Genomic DNA, 16,743 nt, shown 5'->3' with positions numbered 1-16,743 from the left:
GATGGTTCTCTTGCCCCTATTTCCGGCAAGGGAACTGTCAAGGCTACAAACTCCTTACTCTTATCTTCCACTCTTCATGTGCCTAAATTAAATACCAATTTGTTATCTGTAAGTAGCCTGACCAAATCATTGAATTGTTGTGTAACATTTTTCCCTTCTCACTGTGTGTTTCAGGACCTGAAGTCTCAGGAGGTGATTGGGAGTGGCCATGAAGCGAATGGAATATACTTGCTCGACACCCCTGGCTAATGCTTTGATCATCCCAAGAATGTTGCTTTTGGTTCTACTTTTTCAGAGTATATTAGTCAAATTATGTTGAGTCATTTACCTTTTTCTGCTTTAAGCCATTTGTTTCCAAAACTGTTTAAGGAAGTCAGTGTGTCCAGTCTCAATTGTGAGTCCTGTCAGTTGTCAAAGCATTGTGGAAAAAATTACCCTGTGAGCAATAAAAGATCCTCTTTTCTTTTTCATATTGTGCACTTTGATGTGGGGGGGGGGGGCATACCATTTATCCTCTATGGGGGGTTACAGATATTTTATCTTGTTCATTGATGACTTCTCTAGATTCACCTGGATATACTTAATGAAGTCCCGGGGTGAAGTCCTAGGACTTGTGAGGCAATTTCATGAGCTTGTTCTAACTCAATTTGGTACCAGAATTAAGGTTTTCAGATCTGACAATGCAAAAGAGTATTTTGAGAAGAGTTTATCCTTGTATCTTTCAGACATGGGGGTTATTCATCAAAGCTCCTGTGTTAGAACCCCTGAACAAAATGGAGTTGCTGAGAGGAAAAATAGACATATTGTTGAAGCTGCAAGGAGCCTTTTGTTTGCCTCACATGTTCCCACAAGATTTTGGGGTGATGCTGTACTTACTGCTACCTATCTCATAAACCGTATGCCATCCAGGGTTCTAGGGTTTAAATCCCCCTTCAGTCTTCTTCATCCAAACAAGGATCTCTTCCCAATTCCTCTTCGTGTGTTTGGCTGTACTTGCTATGTTTACATTCCAAGTGTGCAAAGACACAAGTTTGAACCGAAAGCCCACAAATGTATCTTCCTTAGTTACTCCCCCACACAAAAGGGTTATTGCTGTTTTGATCCAAAGACTGGCACCCGACATGTCTCTATGGATGTTACCTTTAATGAACTTTCTCCTTTTTATGGTTCCTCTCAGGATGGACTTTGTCCACAGGGGGAGAGTCAGTCACAAGTTTTTTCTCTTCCTCTTCCTGTCCCAGTTGAGTCTCTTGACAAACCTGTATCCTCACCAAATGAGTCAAAGGAGGATCAATCACTTCATACCTCTTGTCCCAGGGACCCTATTTCTTTATCCCTTGCCCTATCCATAATCCCAAAGTGTATCAAAGGCAGAGATCCAGGAATGAGCAAGTGGTTTCCTTTACAACAGATGAAGCTCATACATTCCCAATCACAGATGAGATAACAGGTACTGCTTCAACTCCTTTGGAATCATCTTTTCCAGACCTTGATGTCCCCATTGCTGTTAGGAAAGGGAAGCGAAAATGTACTGCACACTGCATTTCCAAACACCTTTCTTATGACCTGCTTTCTCCTTCATACTTTGCCTATCTCTCTTCTGTTGCTTCTAACCCCATTCCTAGGTCTGTCTCAGAAGCTCTTGGGATTCCAGAATGGAGAGATGCCATGGAAACCGAAATGGATGCTCTACATGCAAATGGTACTTGGGAGGTGGTGGATTTGCCTGAAATGAAGGATCCGGTTGGGTGCAAGTGGGTTTTCACCATTAAATACAGGGCTGATGGAACTATTGAGAGGTACAAGGCTAGGTTTGTTGCAAAAGGCTATACACAGACATATGGGATTGACTACCTAGAGACTTTTGCCCCTGTTGCCAAGATGACATCTGTGAGGGTTCTTTTATCTCTGGCAGCTCACTTTTATCCCTGTTGCAAAGATCTACATGTGCCTTCCCCCAGGGATGTATGGGAAAGATATGCAAGGAAAGGTATGCAGATTGAAGAAATCTCTTTATGGTCTCAAACAATCTCCTAGAGCCTGGTTTGAGAGATTTAGAGCTGCATTTGTTAAATTTGGCTATGTTCAGACACAGTCGGATCACACTCTGTTTGTGAAGAAAAGTAGATCTTTGGCAGTGTATCTCATTGTGTATGTTGATGACATTATAGTGACTGGTGATGATGCCTCAGGCATTCTGGCTCTTAAGTCTTTCCTCTGTACAGAATTTGAGATTAAGGATCTGGGGAAGTTGAGATACTTCCTTGGCATAGAAGTTGCCAGATCCAAGGATGGGATCCATATTTCCCAAAGGAAATATGTTCTTGATTTATTTTCTGAAACTGGAAAACTGGGTGCAAGACCAGCTGCAACTCCCATTGATATGAGTCACAAACTTTCAGCTACAAATGGAACTCTGTTGGAAGACAAAGGGGTTTTTCAGAGACTTCTTGGGAAGCTCCTGTACCTATGCATGACTAGACCAGATATTGCGTATGCTGTCAGTTGCATTAGCCAATTCATGCATGCTCCTAGAGATACTCATATGGTAGCAGCAGAGCGGATTTTATGCTATCTGAAAGGCTCTCCAGGGAAAGGAATCCTATTTACCAAGCATGACCACTTGAAACTTGAAGCCTATACTGATGCTGATTGGGCTGAAAATATGGATGACAGAAGATCTACTTCAGGATATTGCAGTCTGGTGGCTAGTAATGTTGTCTCTTGGAGGAGTAAGAAACAATCTGTTGTGGCCAGATCTTCTGCAGAAGCAGAGTATAGGGCCATGGCACATGGGGTCTCGAAATTGTTGTGGCTAAGGTCCTTAATGGAAGAACTTGGGATTGATCATGACAGACCCATGATGTTGTACTGTGATAATCAGGCTGCCATCAACATTGCTTACAACCCGGTACAACATGATCGAACCAAACATATTGAAGTTGATAGACATTTTATCCGAGAAAGAGTATCCTTCGGAGAAGTGTGCCTTCCATTCGTTACCTCTGAAGGACAATTGGCAGACTTTCTCACCAAAGGCATCTCCAAGGCGAGACTTCATCATGACATTGGCAAGCTGGGCATGATTGACATCTATGCTCAGCTTGAGGGGGAGTGTAGAGAAGATGGGCCGAATGGCCCATAGGCTGTTACTGTATGTTATCTTTATGTTCTTCTCTGTAATGGGCCTTATTCTGGGCCCATACTTTTTTATGTTCCTCTTTTGTAATTTCTTGTCCAACTAAGGACCTCTCTTGTAATTACTAAAAGATTAACTTAATAAAAGTGTATTAGAGAGTTAGAGGGAGGTTATGTTCGAACTTCTCATCCTCTAACTCTCCTTGCCGCAGCTCTCTCTTCTTCTCTAATCTTCTCTTGCTAGTTTTCTTTGTTTCAAACACAGTCCCTACTTCTAGGACACTGTTTTTCAACTGAGTGTCAACCTACTTAATGTTAGTGAGATGAGCAAGCTTGATCATATTTGTAGAGAGACTGGGCCGAATGGGCCCTAGCCCATTATTGTCTTATTATTGTTCTTCCTAGTTGCTTTGTTTATTAATGGGCTTTTCCTTTATGGGCCTGCTAATCCTTTTTTTTATGTTTTTTAAGTAGATTGATGAGATGGCTGCCCACTCAAGGGCAGACTTGTAATTTGATTAGTTTTAGTAAGATTAATAAAAGTTAAGAGAGGTAGAAGAGGAGACCGTTGTACTCTTCTTCTTTTTCCCTCCTTCTTCCCTTTTCCTTTTCTTTCTTTGCTTAAATGTGAAATTATTTTGCAGAATTTTATTGGACTATATCACATCTTGGTAGAAGAGGAGACCATCGTACTCTTCGTCTTTTTCCCTTCTTCCTCTTCCTTTCTTTCTTGCTGTCTTCCTCTTCCTCTTCCTTTTCTTTCTTTGCTTAAATCTGAAATTATTTTGCAGAATTTTATTGGACTAAATCACATCTTGGTATCAGAGAAGTCTTTAATATTTTGTTTTTCTTTCTTTTTCCATACACCCTTTGATTAGAAGAGTTCATGGAGAGAAGTTGTTGATTGTTCAAAGAACTTTTATGCCTAGTTGGTAAAGGGTTTGGATAGTTAGAATCTGGCTATAGATTGCCAAGAAATTGAGGCTACTAATTTTTTTGTCCAAAACCCTAGTTGACTAGAGAGTTTTTTCGGGAAGCTTTGGTAGGAGTAGTTGCTTCTTCTCTCTATCTCCCCCAAAGCTTGGTGTAGTGAAACCCTAGATTTGGGACCTTTAGGTACTAGACTAACCTCAGTTAGGTCCATAAAGACTAAAAACCTTGTTTGTGGATATTTGTTTGGTCAATGAAGCAATCTGGAAGTGGGACGAAGTAGATTCTGATGTTCGGGGTTGGTCCCATAGATTCTATTTTGACTGGAGGGACTACAATCAAACTAGATGGAACAAATTATCTGGCTTGGGCACTATCTATAAGGATTTATCTTGTAGTAGAGGTAAATTGGGGTATCTCATGGGTAGTAAAGAGAAACTGACAGAGATTGATCCTATATATGAAAAATGGATGCAAGGAAACTACATAGTGATTGAGTGGTTAGTAAACTCTATGCAGCTTTGCATAAGTCAACATTACCTCTAGATGACTTTGGCCAAGGAGATTTGGGATAGTGTCACAAAAACATATTCTCAGAAATTGAATGTTGCATGAGCTTATAAGTTGAAGAATGATGTGAACAATCTCAGACAGGGGGAGAAGAGTGTAGCTGTCTACTACTTTATGTTGAAGTCATTGTGGCAGGAGATTGATGTTATGGAAACAATTGTATGGGAGAGCACCAAGGATGTAGAAACATTTAGGAAACTGGTGGAAAGAAGCAGGGTGTTCGAGTTTCTTACAGGACTCAACCCTGAGTTTGACATTACAAGACAATATTTTAGCTAGAGATGAAGTAACCCTTGCTCATGCATATTTTATGGTGAGTGGGGAAGAGAATAGGTGACAAGTACAGTTACAGGGATCAACTTTAGAACATTTTTCACATGTTGGAATTAAGGTTTAAAATGTCGATGTCGATGAAAATGTCACTTACCAAAATATAGGACATGTCAGAAATGTCGAGGAGAAATATTGTAAAAATTAGAGACATTGTGGAAATATGCAATGATATTTTGTAAAATGATAGAAGAAGCATTAATACATATTTCTAGACTATTTATCTTATTCCCAACCATTATATAAAGCTAAGAAACTAAGATCAATAACAAATTAGTAAATGACAAAGTTGTCCTATAGACTTCAAAAGTAAACAATTAACACCTAAATTGCCTAATTTATTATATAAATAAAAATAAGGTTTGGCATTACATTCAAACCATCACATAAAGCCAAAAAACTAAGATTGGTAATAAAATGATAAAAAATGAAATCACCCTACAAACTTCAAGAGTTAGTGTTAATAGTTAAACTACATGATCTATTACATAAATAAAAACTCAAATTAAAATCACATCCAAAAAGAATTTCTAGGTGGCTGGTGGTCATCATCTCCATTAGGTGGGCAATAATACTATTGTTCAGGTGGTTTGCAATGTTGTTGCCAGCTCATCACATTTTGATAATACCACCTCTTGTAATCTTCTACAAAGTATTGATTGTTTGCTTGGTCAGTTCTTTGAGAACCTCCTATTTGGGGGTATTGTTCATATCCATATCCATAGCAATAAGAGGTCATGTTAGGATCTTTTCCAAAGAGCCTATAATCATAATTTTGGGTTCCAATCCTAAATGCTTGTGATTGAGTTTGGCTATCTTGACTTGAAGTAGATATTCATAGCCATATGATGATGTAGAACCCGCAGTGCCCTAATTATAAGATCTAGAAGAATTGTCTATCTCCATTGAGCTTAAGTTTTTTGACAATGGTTGCTCATAATCAGCTTCTACTCTCTTCCTCTGTCATTGATATTGCCTTCTCAGTTCATTTGTAGAAGTGGTAACATGAGAAGCTTGACCATGATCTAACCTTGATCCTCTAATATTTGGGCTCAAATGTCTTTGATTTTGACTCTTATTGTGTTCTTGGATATTTACCCCATCATCACCATCACCATTACCACCACCATCATCACCATCACCACTATCCCCATCACTTCCACTTTTTGTGTTGCTTGGAGTTACAAATTCATCAAACCAATTTTCATCTTCATCTTCATCTTCATCTTCCTCTTCCTCTTCCTCAATTTGTTGTTGCCCTTGATTTTGAGATGCCATAAAATCATTGACATTAATTCCCATCTCATTGGCTATTTAAGAATTTGGCCTTCCACTTGGTTCATCTAACAAAGGCTCAAGAGACTTTATCCATTCATAGAGTGGGTTCTTTTCATCTTCTTTAGCATATACATCTAAGAGGTCCAAAGGATCAGTATAAATCGCTTTTTCTTCATTACCTTTAAGATGTTTTGCCTTGAGCCTCAAGTTGTAGTGGACAAAAGCTAATTTTTTAAGCTTTTCAGGACCCAAGCGGTTCCGCTGTTTTGTGTGGACAAAGGAGAACGTGCTCCAATTTCGTTCACATCTTGATGATGTAACTACTATACGTCTCAAAATAGGAGCATCAAGTCCATACATCCTCCACCATTCAATTGTAAATATTAATTTTTTTAGTGTCAGTTTGATTGTTCAACTATATTTAAAAATAGATTCATGAAGTCTAATTTAAAAAAACAAAATAGACACTCTCTAATTCAGCTTTGAGTTTTGGCATTATGATATCATTTACCTGGGTGCATTTTTGTTCTTGAACTAATTGTTACCCCATAAAATTAATAACAGACAGCCTTGTAGAACTTGTCCAGCCATCACACATAATTGTTACCCCATATTTAGGCCAATTCAGCTTAAGAGATTCTATATATACTTTTATTTCACTCTTTTCTTCATCCAAATAAGGCCCATTATCTCATAAGGGGTGGGTGGCTTTACACTTAGGCCACATCTTGCCTAAATTTAAGATTATAATAAATTCTGATTTCTTAATACTAAATTTATAATAAATTATGATTTATTATAAAATTTAATAAATTTATTCTGATTTTTAATAAATATTTTAAAAATACTAACTAGTTAATATTTTATTATTTGAAATATATTTTATATTTTATATTATAAAGTAATTAATTTATTCTTTTGTTTTTATTTTTTGTTAATTCTTTTTTATAAACATTTTATTTGAAATATTAAATATAAATTATTAATGGAACGATTTATATTAATATATTGTATTATATTAATATAATATACTAATATATTATACTAATAAATTAACATTTCATTTGGTATCTTTTTTGAAGGTTTACAAAATTGCGGTAAACCTTCATCTATTGTAGAACAGAAAAGTGCATGATATATTTGTTGTGATGGTCTATGGAAATTTCATAGACCATCACACATAATAGTAAAACTTTTAAGTTACTTAGAGAGGAGATAGTTTAAGTAATATAAGAGTAAAAGGCAGATTACATTCGAATGAAGCTGAGACTGAGAGGCTATGCTTTGCAGCTTTGCAACAGAACTTCAACCTTTACAGCTGCAGAAAGCCAGAAACTTGAAGGCATGAAAACGAAGATCAGATTGCAAGCTTCAAGTTCTAGGCTTCTAGCGGAAAAATCTTCCTCATGACTTCACCTCAAGTTTTTCTTTTTTTCTTTTTTTTTGCTCCTAAAAAATCTGGAAGAGGGTTTGCTTACTCTTACTTGAGATTCGAGAATGGCTGAGATGAAAAGCCTCAATTTTTGGTTGTTGGCTGTTTCTCCAGCGGTTCACCCTCCAAGTCTCCAACTGGTTGCTGATTTAAATCCAAAACCAAGCTTCATTGCTCCAAAGCCAAGCCCCTTTCAACTTCTACGCTTTTGGTTCCAACCTCCAGGTATGTAAAGTTGTAAACAAAAAACCCATTCTATGAAACCCTTCTTTCCTCTTGTTCCTTTCTTATAAGCTTCAATGAGTGTATGATGATTTTTTGTAAGCATGTTGTCTTCTTTCTTTCCCCTTGTTCTTTTTTTTAAGCGTGTATTTGTGTATGAATGATTGTAGGCATTCGGTTTGCTTTTAAAAAATGTCTCTCTTTTTTTTGTTTGATGTGAAACATTGTTCTATTGTTGTACGTTAGTCGACATGCCTGCCGACATAATAGGAAGGATTGTCTTTTTTTGGTTATTTGGACCGACTTGCTCGACATTTCCAAAATATAGGAAATGTTGACCGGAAAAATGTAAAATTTATATTACCATCAACTTTCATGTCGGTGAGCCTCAAAATTGACATATGTTGGGCGACATTAGCAAAATGTCACGACATTTGAAACCATGGTTGGAATAAAGCCAAAAGGGACTGACTAAGAAGAAAGAGGTGATATGTGAACATTGCAAGAAACTGAAACATACTAAGGACACTTGTTGGAAATTTCACCCTGATCTTCTCTCAAAAAGGTTTTAGAACAATAACAACTTTAAGAATAATTGTCGGCCTGGAAAGCCCAATGATTTAAAGGGCACGCCTAGGTGCATTTCAGGGTAAGCGCCTTCCCTAGGTCCTAGGCGTAGCCCTTTCAAAAAGCGCACGCCTAGTGCGCCTTAGCCTAGGCGTGCACCTTTTGAAACTTTGACACTTTTTTGCTTTTTTGTGTCTAGCGGTTGAGCTGGGGGCTTTGCCCCCAGACCCCGTGCCACGCCCCTCAAAGCAAGCCCAAACAAGTTCACGTTAGGTCTTAAATTCTTAGTTCTCACACAAAAAATAATGATTTTATAGTTTTTATTGCTTTTTAAGAAGACATTTTATTTTGACAAATGGATGAACAAGTCCCTAACTTGGACTTGTTTGGGCTTGCCTCGAGTGGCGTGGTACAAAGGCAGCTCGTAGAATCAGGAATGTAATATGTTTTACATCACATTAGCTACTTGAAATAATGCAATTGAGAAAAAAAGAGATTGTGGGTTTTATATTCTTGAAAATGTTTTATATATTTGATTTTATTTTTAAATTCTCATTTGAATATGCTTTACATGTTATGTTTATGTATTTTAATATTAGACAATAGGTTTTTCAAAACATTTATTTTAAAATGGAAGTTTATATTTTTATTAATATTATGTTTAATAATTTTTTGCGTTTTTTGCATTTTTGGCTTTTTTTTTAGCCTCTTTTTTATTTTTTATTTATTTTTGCTCCTTGCTTAAAAAGGTGTGCACCTCGCCTTGTTCCTTGTGCCCTAGGCGCAAATTGACCCTTGGACCTTTTTTGCGCCTTTCACTTTTAAAACACTGGGAAAGCCTAAGAATGCTAATGTTGCCACAACACCTGAAGGGGAAATAGAGAAAGTGAAGAGAAATCTTCTATGGAGTAGCTAGTAGTAAAGGTAGACTGTGAAATGTACGGGAGGCTAATTAATCATTTAGAGACTATCGTTGCAGCTTCCAACTCCTCAGGCAACACCTCTTCATCTGCATTTGCTCACTCAGGCACTCGTGCTTCTACTAATAATGCTACTACTTCAGGTAATCGTAAAATCCCTTGCATTGTTGATTCTAGTGCGTCGGACCATATGGCCAGCATATCTAACCTCTTTTGTTCATATCAGCTCCCCTCTGATAGAGAGAAAATATCCCTTGCTGATGGGTCTCTTGCTCTCATATCCGGCAAAGGAAATATCAAAGCCTTTGACTCCCTTGTTTTATTCTTTGTTCTTCATGTTCCCAAACTTAATACAAACCTTTTATCTGTTAGTAGCTTAACTAAATCAATGAATTGCAGGGTAACTTTCTTCCTTACTCACTTTGTTTTTCAGGACCTAAAATCTTAGAGGATGACTGGGAGTGGCCATGAGGCAAACGAAATTTACTTGCTGAATACACCTGATCAAAGTCTTGGACCACCTAGTGGAGTTGCTTTGGAGTCTATTTCATTAGAGTCAGTTGATAGAGTCATGTTATGTCATTTAAGATTTGGTCATTTGCCTTTTTTTGCTTTGAGTCATTTATTTCTAGAGATGTTTAAGGGAATATCCTTGTTGAGTCTTCATTGTGAGTCATGTGAGCTTGCAAAACATTGTAGATAGTCTTATTCAATGAGTAGTAAAAGATCAGTTTCTCCTTTCCATATTGTGTGGGGGCCATATCATTTATCTTCTATGGGGGGTTACAAGTATTTTATCCTTTTCGTTGATGATTTTTCTCGCTATACTTGGATTTACCTTATGAGATCCCGAGATGAAGTGTCAATTATTGTGCAAAAATTCCATGAACTTATCCTTACCCAATTTAACACTTGGATCAAAATATTCCGATATGATAGTGCTAAGGAGTATTTTTAGAAGAACCTTACATCCTACATTGATTCCTTTGGGATTATACATCAGGGTTCTTGTTCCTACACTCCACAACATAGGAGAGTGGCGGAAAGGAAGAACCGTCATGCGATTGAAGTTGCTAGAAGCTTCCTTTTTTTTCTTCTCATGTTCTTGTTAAGTTTTGGGAGGTTGTTGTTCTTATAGCTACATACTTGATAAACCGTATGACTTCTCGGGTTCTGGGTTTTAAAACCCCTTTAGCCTCCTCTTTCCATATGAGTATTTCTTCTCTCTTCCTCTCCAAGTTTTTGGGTGCACTTGTTATGTTCATGTTCACAGTCATCAAAGACATAAGTTCGAGCCTAAAGCACACAAATGTGTCTTCCTAGGATATGCCTCCATTCAAAAGGAATATTGCTATTTTGATCTAGTTTGTGGCACCCGCTTTGTGTCCATGGATGTCACATTTGTAGAGTCCATCCCTTTGTTTGGTACTTCTCCTGAGGGAGAGCATTTAGAGGAGTTATTTGCTATTTCCCCGGTTGTTCCTCTTTGGTTTCTCTTAAGTGTTCTGTTGAGTCTCCTTCACGTGTTCTTGCTCCCCCTCCTCCTCCAACTCATCCTCCCACGTTTACTTCTTATCTTATTGTCCAAAGGTGGTAGGTACCAAAGACAAAGACTCATGTATGAGCAAGTTGTTTCCCCTTCTTCAATTGAGCTTCTTGCACCTCCCATCACTATTGAGGTAGCAGATAAACCCTCCTCTACCTCTTCTGATAGCTTCTCAGACCCAGACCTTGATCTTCCTATTGCCCTTCGCAAAGGCAAACAGAAGTGTACAACCCATTGCACTTCCAAACACCTATCCTACAACCTTCTTTTCCTACCTGTTACTCCTTTCTTGCCTCTGTTTCTAAACATGCAATTCCCAGGTCTATCTCGGAATAACCAAATCAGAATGGAGGGATGCTATGATGACTAAGCTAGATGCTTTTCATAAGAACAATATTTGGAAAATTGTGGACTTGCCTAAGGGGAAGGAACTAGTTGGTTGTAAGTGGATGTTCACTATTAATTTTCATTCTGATGGTACTATTGAGAGGTTTAAGGCTCGTTTAGTCGCTAAAGAATACACCCAAATGTATGGTATTGATTACCTAGAGACTTTTGCCCCTATGGCTAAAATCACTTCATTTCAGGTTTTGCTATTTCTAGCTACTACCTTTGGTTGGTCACTTTATCAACTTGATGTTAAAAATGCTATCTTGAATGGAGACCTACATAAAGAGGTCTATATGTCTTTACCTCTAGGGGTGTATGGGAAGGAAATGCAAGGCGAAGTGTGTAATTTGAGGAAGCCTCTTTATGGCCTCAAGCAGTCTCTTAGAGCCCAGTTTGAGAGTTTCCGGGCTGCCCTTATTACTTTTGGTTACACACAGACTCAGTTTGATCATGCCCTCTTTGTTACGAGGAGAGACTCCTTGGTGACCCTTATGATTGTTTATGTTGATGACATTGGGGTTACTGATGATAACACTTAGGAAGTGATTAATCTCAAAAGATTTCTTACCACTGAGTTTGAGATCAAAGACTTAGGTGAACTCATATATTTCTTGGGAATTGAAGTTGCTCGGTTTAAGGATGGTATCTTCATTTCTCAACGTATGCCCTTGATCTATTTGCAGAAACTGGCAAACTAGGTGCTAAACTAGCTTCCACTCCTATAGACCTAAATCACAAGCTTTCAGCTACTAATGGTGAATTGTTGACTGATAGGAGAGTGTTCTAGAGACTGCTTGGGAAGTTGTTATATCTTTGTATGACTTGACCAGATATTTCCTATGCAGTTAGTGTCTTAAGTCAGTTCATGCGTTCTCCTAGAGATACACATTTAGCAGCTACGGAGAGGGTTTTGTGTTACCTGAAAGGGATTCCAGGGAAGGGTATTTTGTTTGCTAAGCATGGACACATGAAGTTGGGAGCATACACTGATGTTGGCTGGGCTAGATGTATTGATGACAGGAGATCCACTTCAGGTTACTATGCTATGGTGGCAGGGAACATTGTGTCATGGAGGACTAAAATGCAATTTGTAGTGGCTAGATCCTTGGTTGAAGCAGAGTATAGTGCATGCACATGGAGTTTCAAAACTATTGTGGCTGAGATCTTTAGGAGAATTGGATATTGACCCTGAGAAGCCAATGGTGCTATATTGTGACAACCGGTCCGCTATCAACATTGCACATAATCCTGCTTAGCATGACATAACTAAGCACATAGAGGTTGATAGTCATTTTATACAGGAGATAGTTGCTTTAGGAGAAGTTTGCCTGCCATTTATTGCTTATGAAGAACAGTTGGGCTGATGTTTTGACATAAGGTGTTCCCAAAGGAAAACATGGTACACTATATAAGCAAGTTGGACATGATTGATATCTATGTTCAGCTTGAGGGGGAGTGTAGAGATTGGGCCGAATGGGCCCTAGCCCATTATTGTCTTGTTATTGTTCTTCCTAGTTGCTTTATTTGTTAATGGGCTTTTCCTTCATGGGCCTATTAATCCTTTTTATGTTTTTTCTTAAATAAATTGATGAGCTGGCCGCCCACTTAAGGGTGGACTTGTAATTTGATTAGTTTTAGTAAGATTAATAAAAGTTAAGAGAGGTAGAAGAGGAGAACATCATACTCTTCTTCTTTCTCCCTTCTCCATCTTATTCTTCTTCTTTCTTGATGTCATCCTCTTCCTTTTCTTTGCTTAAATCTGAATTTTTTTTGTAGAATTTTATTGGATTAAATCACATCTCGGTCCAAGATATATTTCCTTCGCTTCACAAAGTGGTCATGGGATGATGAGTGGACCTTTAATCCAAGAGAGTACGTCTAGAATTCATTTTGAAGGATTTTTGGAGTAATAACTTAAGTTGTTGATTGCCATCTCCATCATCACCTGTAATAAGAATGCCATACACATATATGAGAAAAAGAGTAAGACCTTGTTGATCACAATGGATGAATAAAGATGAATCGTGAGCATTTTTTTTGTATCCAACCTCCAAATAGAGGTGTAATGTGGGGTGGACCGGCACAACCCACTTTTGCAGGCCATCTGCATTGTAGCGAGCCAACCCATGGGCCTGGTGGGCCATGCCTGCTTGGCATGAATTCCCCAAAAAGGAAGCCCGACATGGCCCAAGGCCCAGGCCTAGCGGGCCATGCCATTCCAAGCATGGCTCGTCATTGTAGCTAGCCGGCTGCCAGCCTGCAGGTGGCACTTCCGTTTTGCACCTCTACCTGCATAAGAACATAATGGAAGTTCTCTGGAGCTTGCTTAGAAGGCTTGAAGAAACGGAGAGGCAGTAGAGAGGCTGCAAGCAAGGAGCTATCGATTGGAGGTTTTGAAACTCAGAGTGAGGTAGATGACATTGAGAATTCTGAGTGGTTAGACCCAAAGGTGATCAAATAAAAGGAAAAAAAGAAAGAGAACATGGTGCCATTTAAGAGTTTATATCCCCCAACTTCACTAGGGATGGGAGCCTCCAAGAGTGTTAGGGGTAGAGGAAGAGGTGACAGTGGCAAAAAACAAGCTGCATGGTTTGTGGAACTGTACTTGCGAGGGAGTCCCCTGAAACAAGGTGATTGAACAAGGGATTATGGGTTTTTGGTAGCTGAGGTTTAGGTTCTCAGTGAATAAGCACTGTGTTGCTTTTTTGTGGAAATGGGTGCAGGTTTTTTTGTAGTACTGGCAGTGTTGAGATTGTGGGGGCTGTTGTATATTTGTATATTTTGAATTTGACTGTTTTTTTGGTTCTGCCACAAGTCTCACTTCTTGCGTTCTATTTTTCTTTTTAATATTATATTTTTTATTTATGTACTGTCAAAAAGTTGTAGTTCATATATTTTGAATTCCAACATTATATACCTATAGAAAAAGGCCTAAAAGTTGATCTTTGTTACTTACATAATGTAATATAGTAAAAATGAGACTTATCATGTACATTATCTGTATACTTGTATGAAAATAAGCAAGGAAGAAATGGAAAATGTAATGTAGAATCCTCTCTAAACAATATATGGAATATTGGAATCTGACATGCGTTCCTCTAGGAAACTGCAACCATTTGGGAGATTTTATGCAACACTTGTGCACCCTTTGGGCCCAGGGTTCCCAATTAAGCAATCATGATCTAAGTTTGATGATGCCCTGCTTAGGGGGAGAGGGGAGTGGTTGACTGTACCCAAATCTTACATAGAGATGGTTCTGTCCTAGAGATTGTTAATTACTTGTATAAAATAGACTCAACTGAGATCTTATGGAACATGTTGACAGTTATGATCTGATGTGCTACCTGCCTGCAGTGAGCACTTGGATGGATTGAGCACTGTCTTCAAATATGCCAGAGTTTCTCTCTTGCCAGATACTCTAATAGGATGAGCAAGCATGCACAATGTGATAATATATATAGAGCTTTAGTACATAGCATACTTTAGTTTTCTATATTTTACTAATTTTGGTGTATTGTAATTGTATCCTCTATGTTAATCTCAAAGTTATTTTATTTGCTTATTACAGGATTATTATGCTGATGAAATAGGTGTTTTATCACCCAATCAACTACAGGTTGATGAACTCTATGCTGGTGAGGTAAACAAGTATAGAGTGTTTTTAGTTTGAAATGTGATGTCATCTTCTTTTATTTTTTCTCTTTTTTTTCTGTTCGGATCGAATTACTAGAATTTTTATTTAAAATGAGAAGATAGAAAAAATTACTATTGCCTTGATCATAAAAGAAAAAAAAATATCACAGTCTTGATTGCATATCTTTTTTTGCCTTTTCTAGAGATCTCTGTTGTCATTTGACTATGAAAACAAGATAATCGGGAGATGTCTTGTACACGGGATTGTTATGAATTATCTGATATATCTTAAGCTGGAAACTTTTTTGTTTCTTCCTTTGGAATATTGCATATCTTTTTTTTGCCTTTTCTAGAGATCTCTGTTGTCATTTGACTATGAAAACAAGGTAATCTGGAAATTTCTTGTATACGGGATTGCGATGAATTATCTGATATATCTTGAGCTGGAAACATTTTTGTTTCTTCCTTTAGAACTGGTTATTGTGTTTCTAAAATCTAAATAGGTAGTTGACAGAAATTTTTAGATATGATTTAAAGCATGTAAGAATGTAGGTTTTATTACTGTCTAAAATTCACAAGTTTAATTGCTAAAGTTTGTACCAATTACCGTAGGATGGAACAATTGTATGGGAAAATAAACTAGGCCTTGTGCTAAGAAAATTAGAGCAGAAGCAATCTTGTTAGTTAGATGATGGATGAATAGATAAATTGACAGAGAGAAGGGGATCTTTTACTTGTATTTGTAGATTTAGGGGGATTGTATCATAGGGTCCCTATTGGAGGCTATGGCAATTACTAGTGCTAGACCAAGTAGGGTAGAGAAAAAGAATACTGAGTTTCAGTTAACATTTCAATGCTTAGGCCATAATTGTTTGCATCAATTGTGGATGGGTTGACCAAGCATTTTTCGGAGAAGCTGTATTGTGTAAATTGTTTGTGGATGGGCATAGTTCTGATTAACAAGGCTAGAGTGTGGTTAGACACAAATTTGAAACTGCCTTTCTCTTCTTTTTCCTTTTCTTGAGGAGGCAATGAGCTTGTTTTTGTATGAAATGAAAAGTGTAAATGAAAGAATGTAAAATGGTTTACAGAAGTAGGAAGCATGCATCAAATTTATGATCAGAGAGACCGACCTACTGACAAGAACTCAACTCCTAAGGCATTGAGCTTTTGCGATAATAAATCCCTATCCATGCCAAGTCTAGCTAAACCAATTTGGCCTTTTTATTTGAGGATGTTCACAACTACTAATTTTCACATGAAAGACCTCCCAACAAAAAATCTCTAATATTGGGTGGAACTGGTCTACCCTGTTGAAATGTTTGCCCATAAGGGGCATTTTAATCATTTGATGGAGCCTTGTATTTCCCCTGTTAAGAATCACTTAACAGGGGCATTTTTGTATTTTTGCATGTTCTTATGAAAAGAATAACAGTGCAGGTCCGTAGGTTGAAGAAGACAAGTTTGTATCTTCTTCCTAGAGATCTTTTTCTTTCTCTTTTTACTTTCTTCTTGTTTTCTACTGTGTAAGACAAATCTCCCTACCTTTTTCCCTCCTTTTTCTCTTTTATTCTCAAGTTATAATATGTTATCAGAGCACTGAACTTGTTGGTTACTGTTCACGCCTCTTTTTTTGCCCTAGGAGTTGAGAATTCCTTTTTGAGACAAGCAGCTAAAGGGACTTAAAAGGACTGACTGTCACTTAGGAAAAGAGGTTTTAGTGCCTTGAGTTGGTTGTTTAAGGTGTTTGTGATGGTGTACTAAGTTGGGGTGTAGGTTTGTCACTA

General features: G+C 37.8%; 1 protein-coding gene across 2 annotated transcripts in view; it reads left to right on the top strand.

Annotated features, from left to right (window-relative positions):
• The window catches only part of LOC148873919 (Small GTP-binding protein), an 86,522-nt gene that overhangs the window by 45,012 nt on the left and 24,767 nt on the right, over positions 1–16,743 (top strand). For both annotated transcript variants that reach the window (XR_016104788.1, XM_088963638.1), the window contains exon 10: positions 14,892–14,963. Coding sequence is in view for 1 of the 2 variants with exons in the window: in XM_088963638.1 (XP_088819764.1) it covers positions 14,892–14,963 (72 nt within the window). In the remaining variant the exon portion in view is untranslated. The remainder of the gene's footprint in view (positions 1–14,891; positions 14,964–16,743) is intronic.

This window comes from Nelumbo lutea, chromosome 1 (assembly GCF_056320005.1).
Source record: "Nelumbo lutea isolate HS-2025 chromosome 1, American lotus-T2T, whole genome shotgun sequence".
In the NCBI taxonomy this organism is placed as follows: Eukaryota; Viridiplantae; Streptophyta; class Magnoliopsida; order Proteales; family Nelumbonaceae; genus Nelumbo; species Nelumbo lutea.
This window is presented reverse-complemented; position numbering and strand designations above follow the sequence as displayed.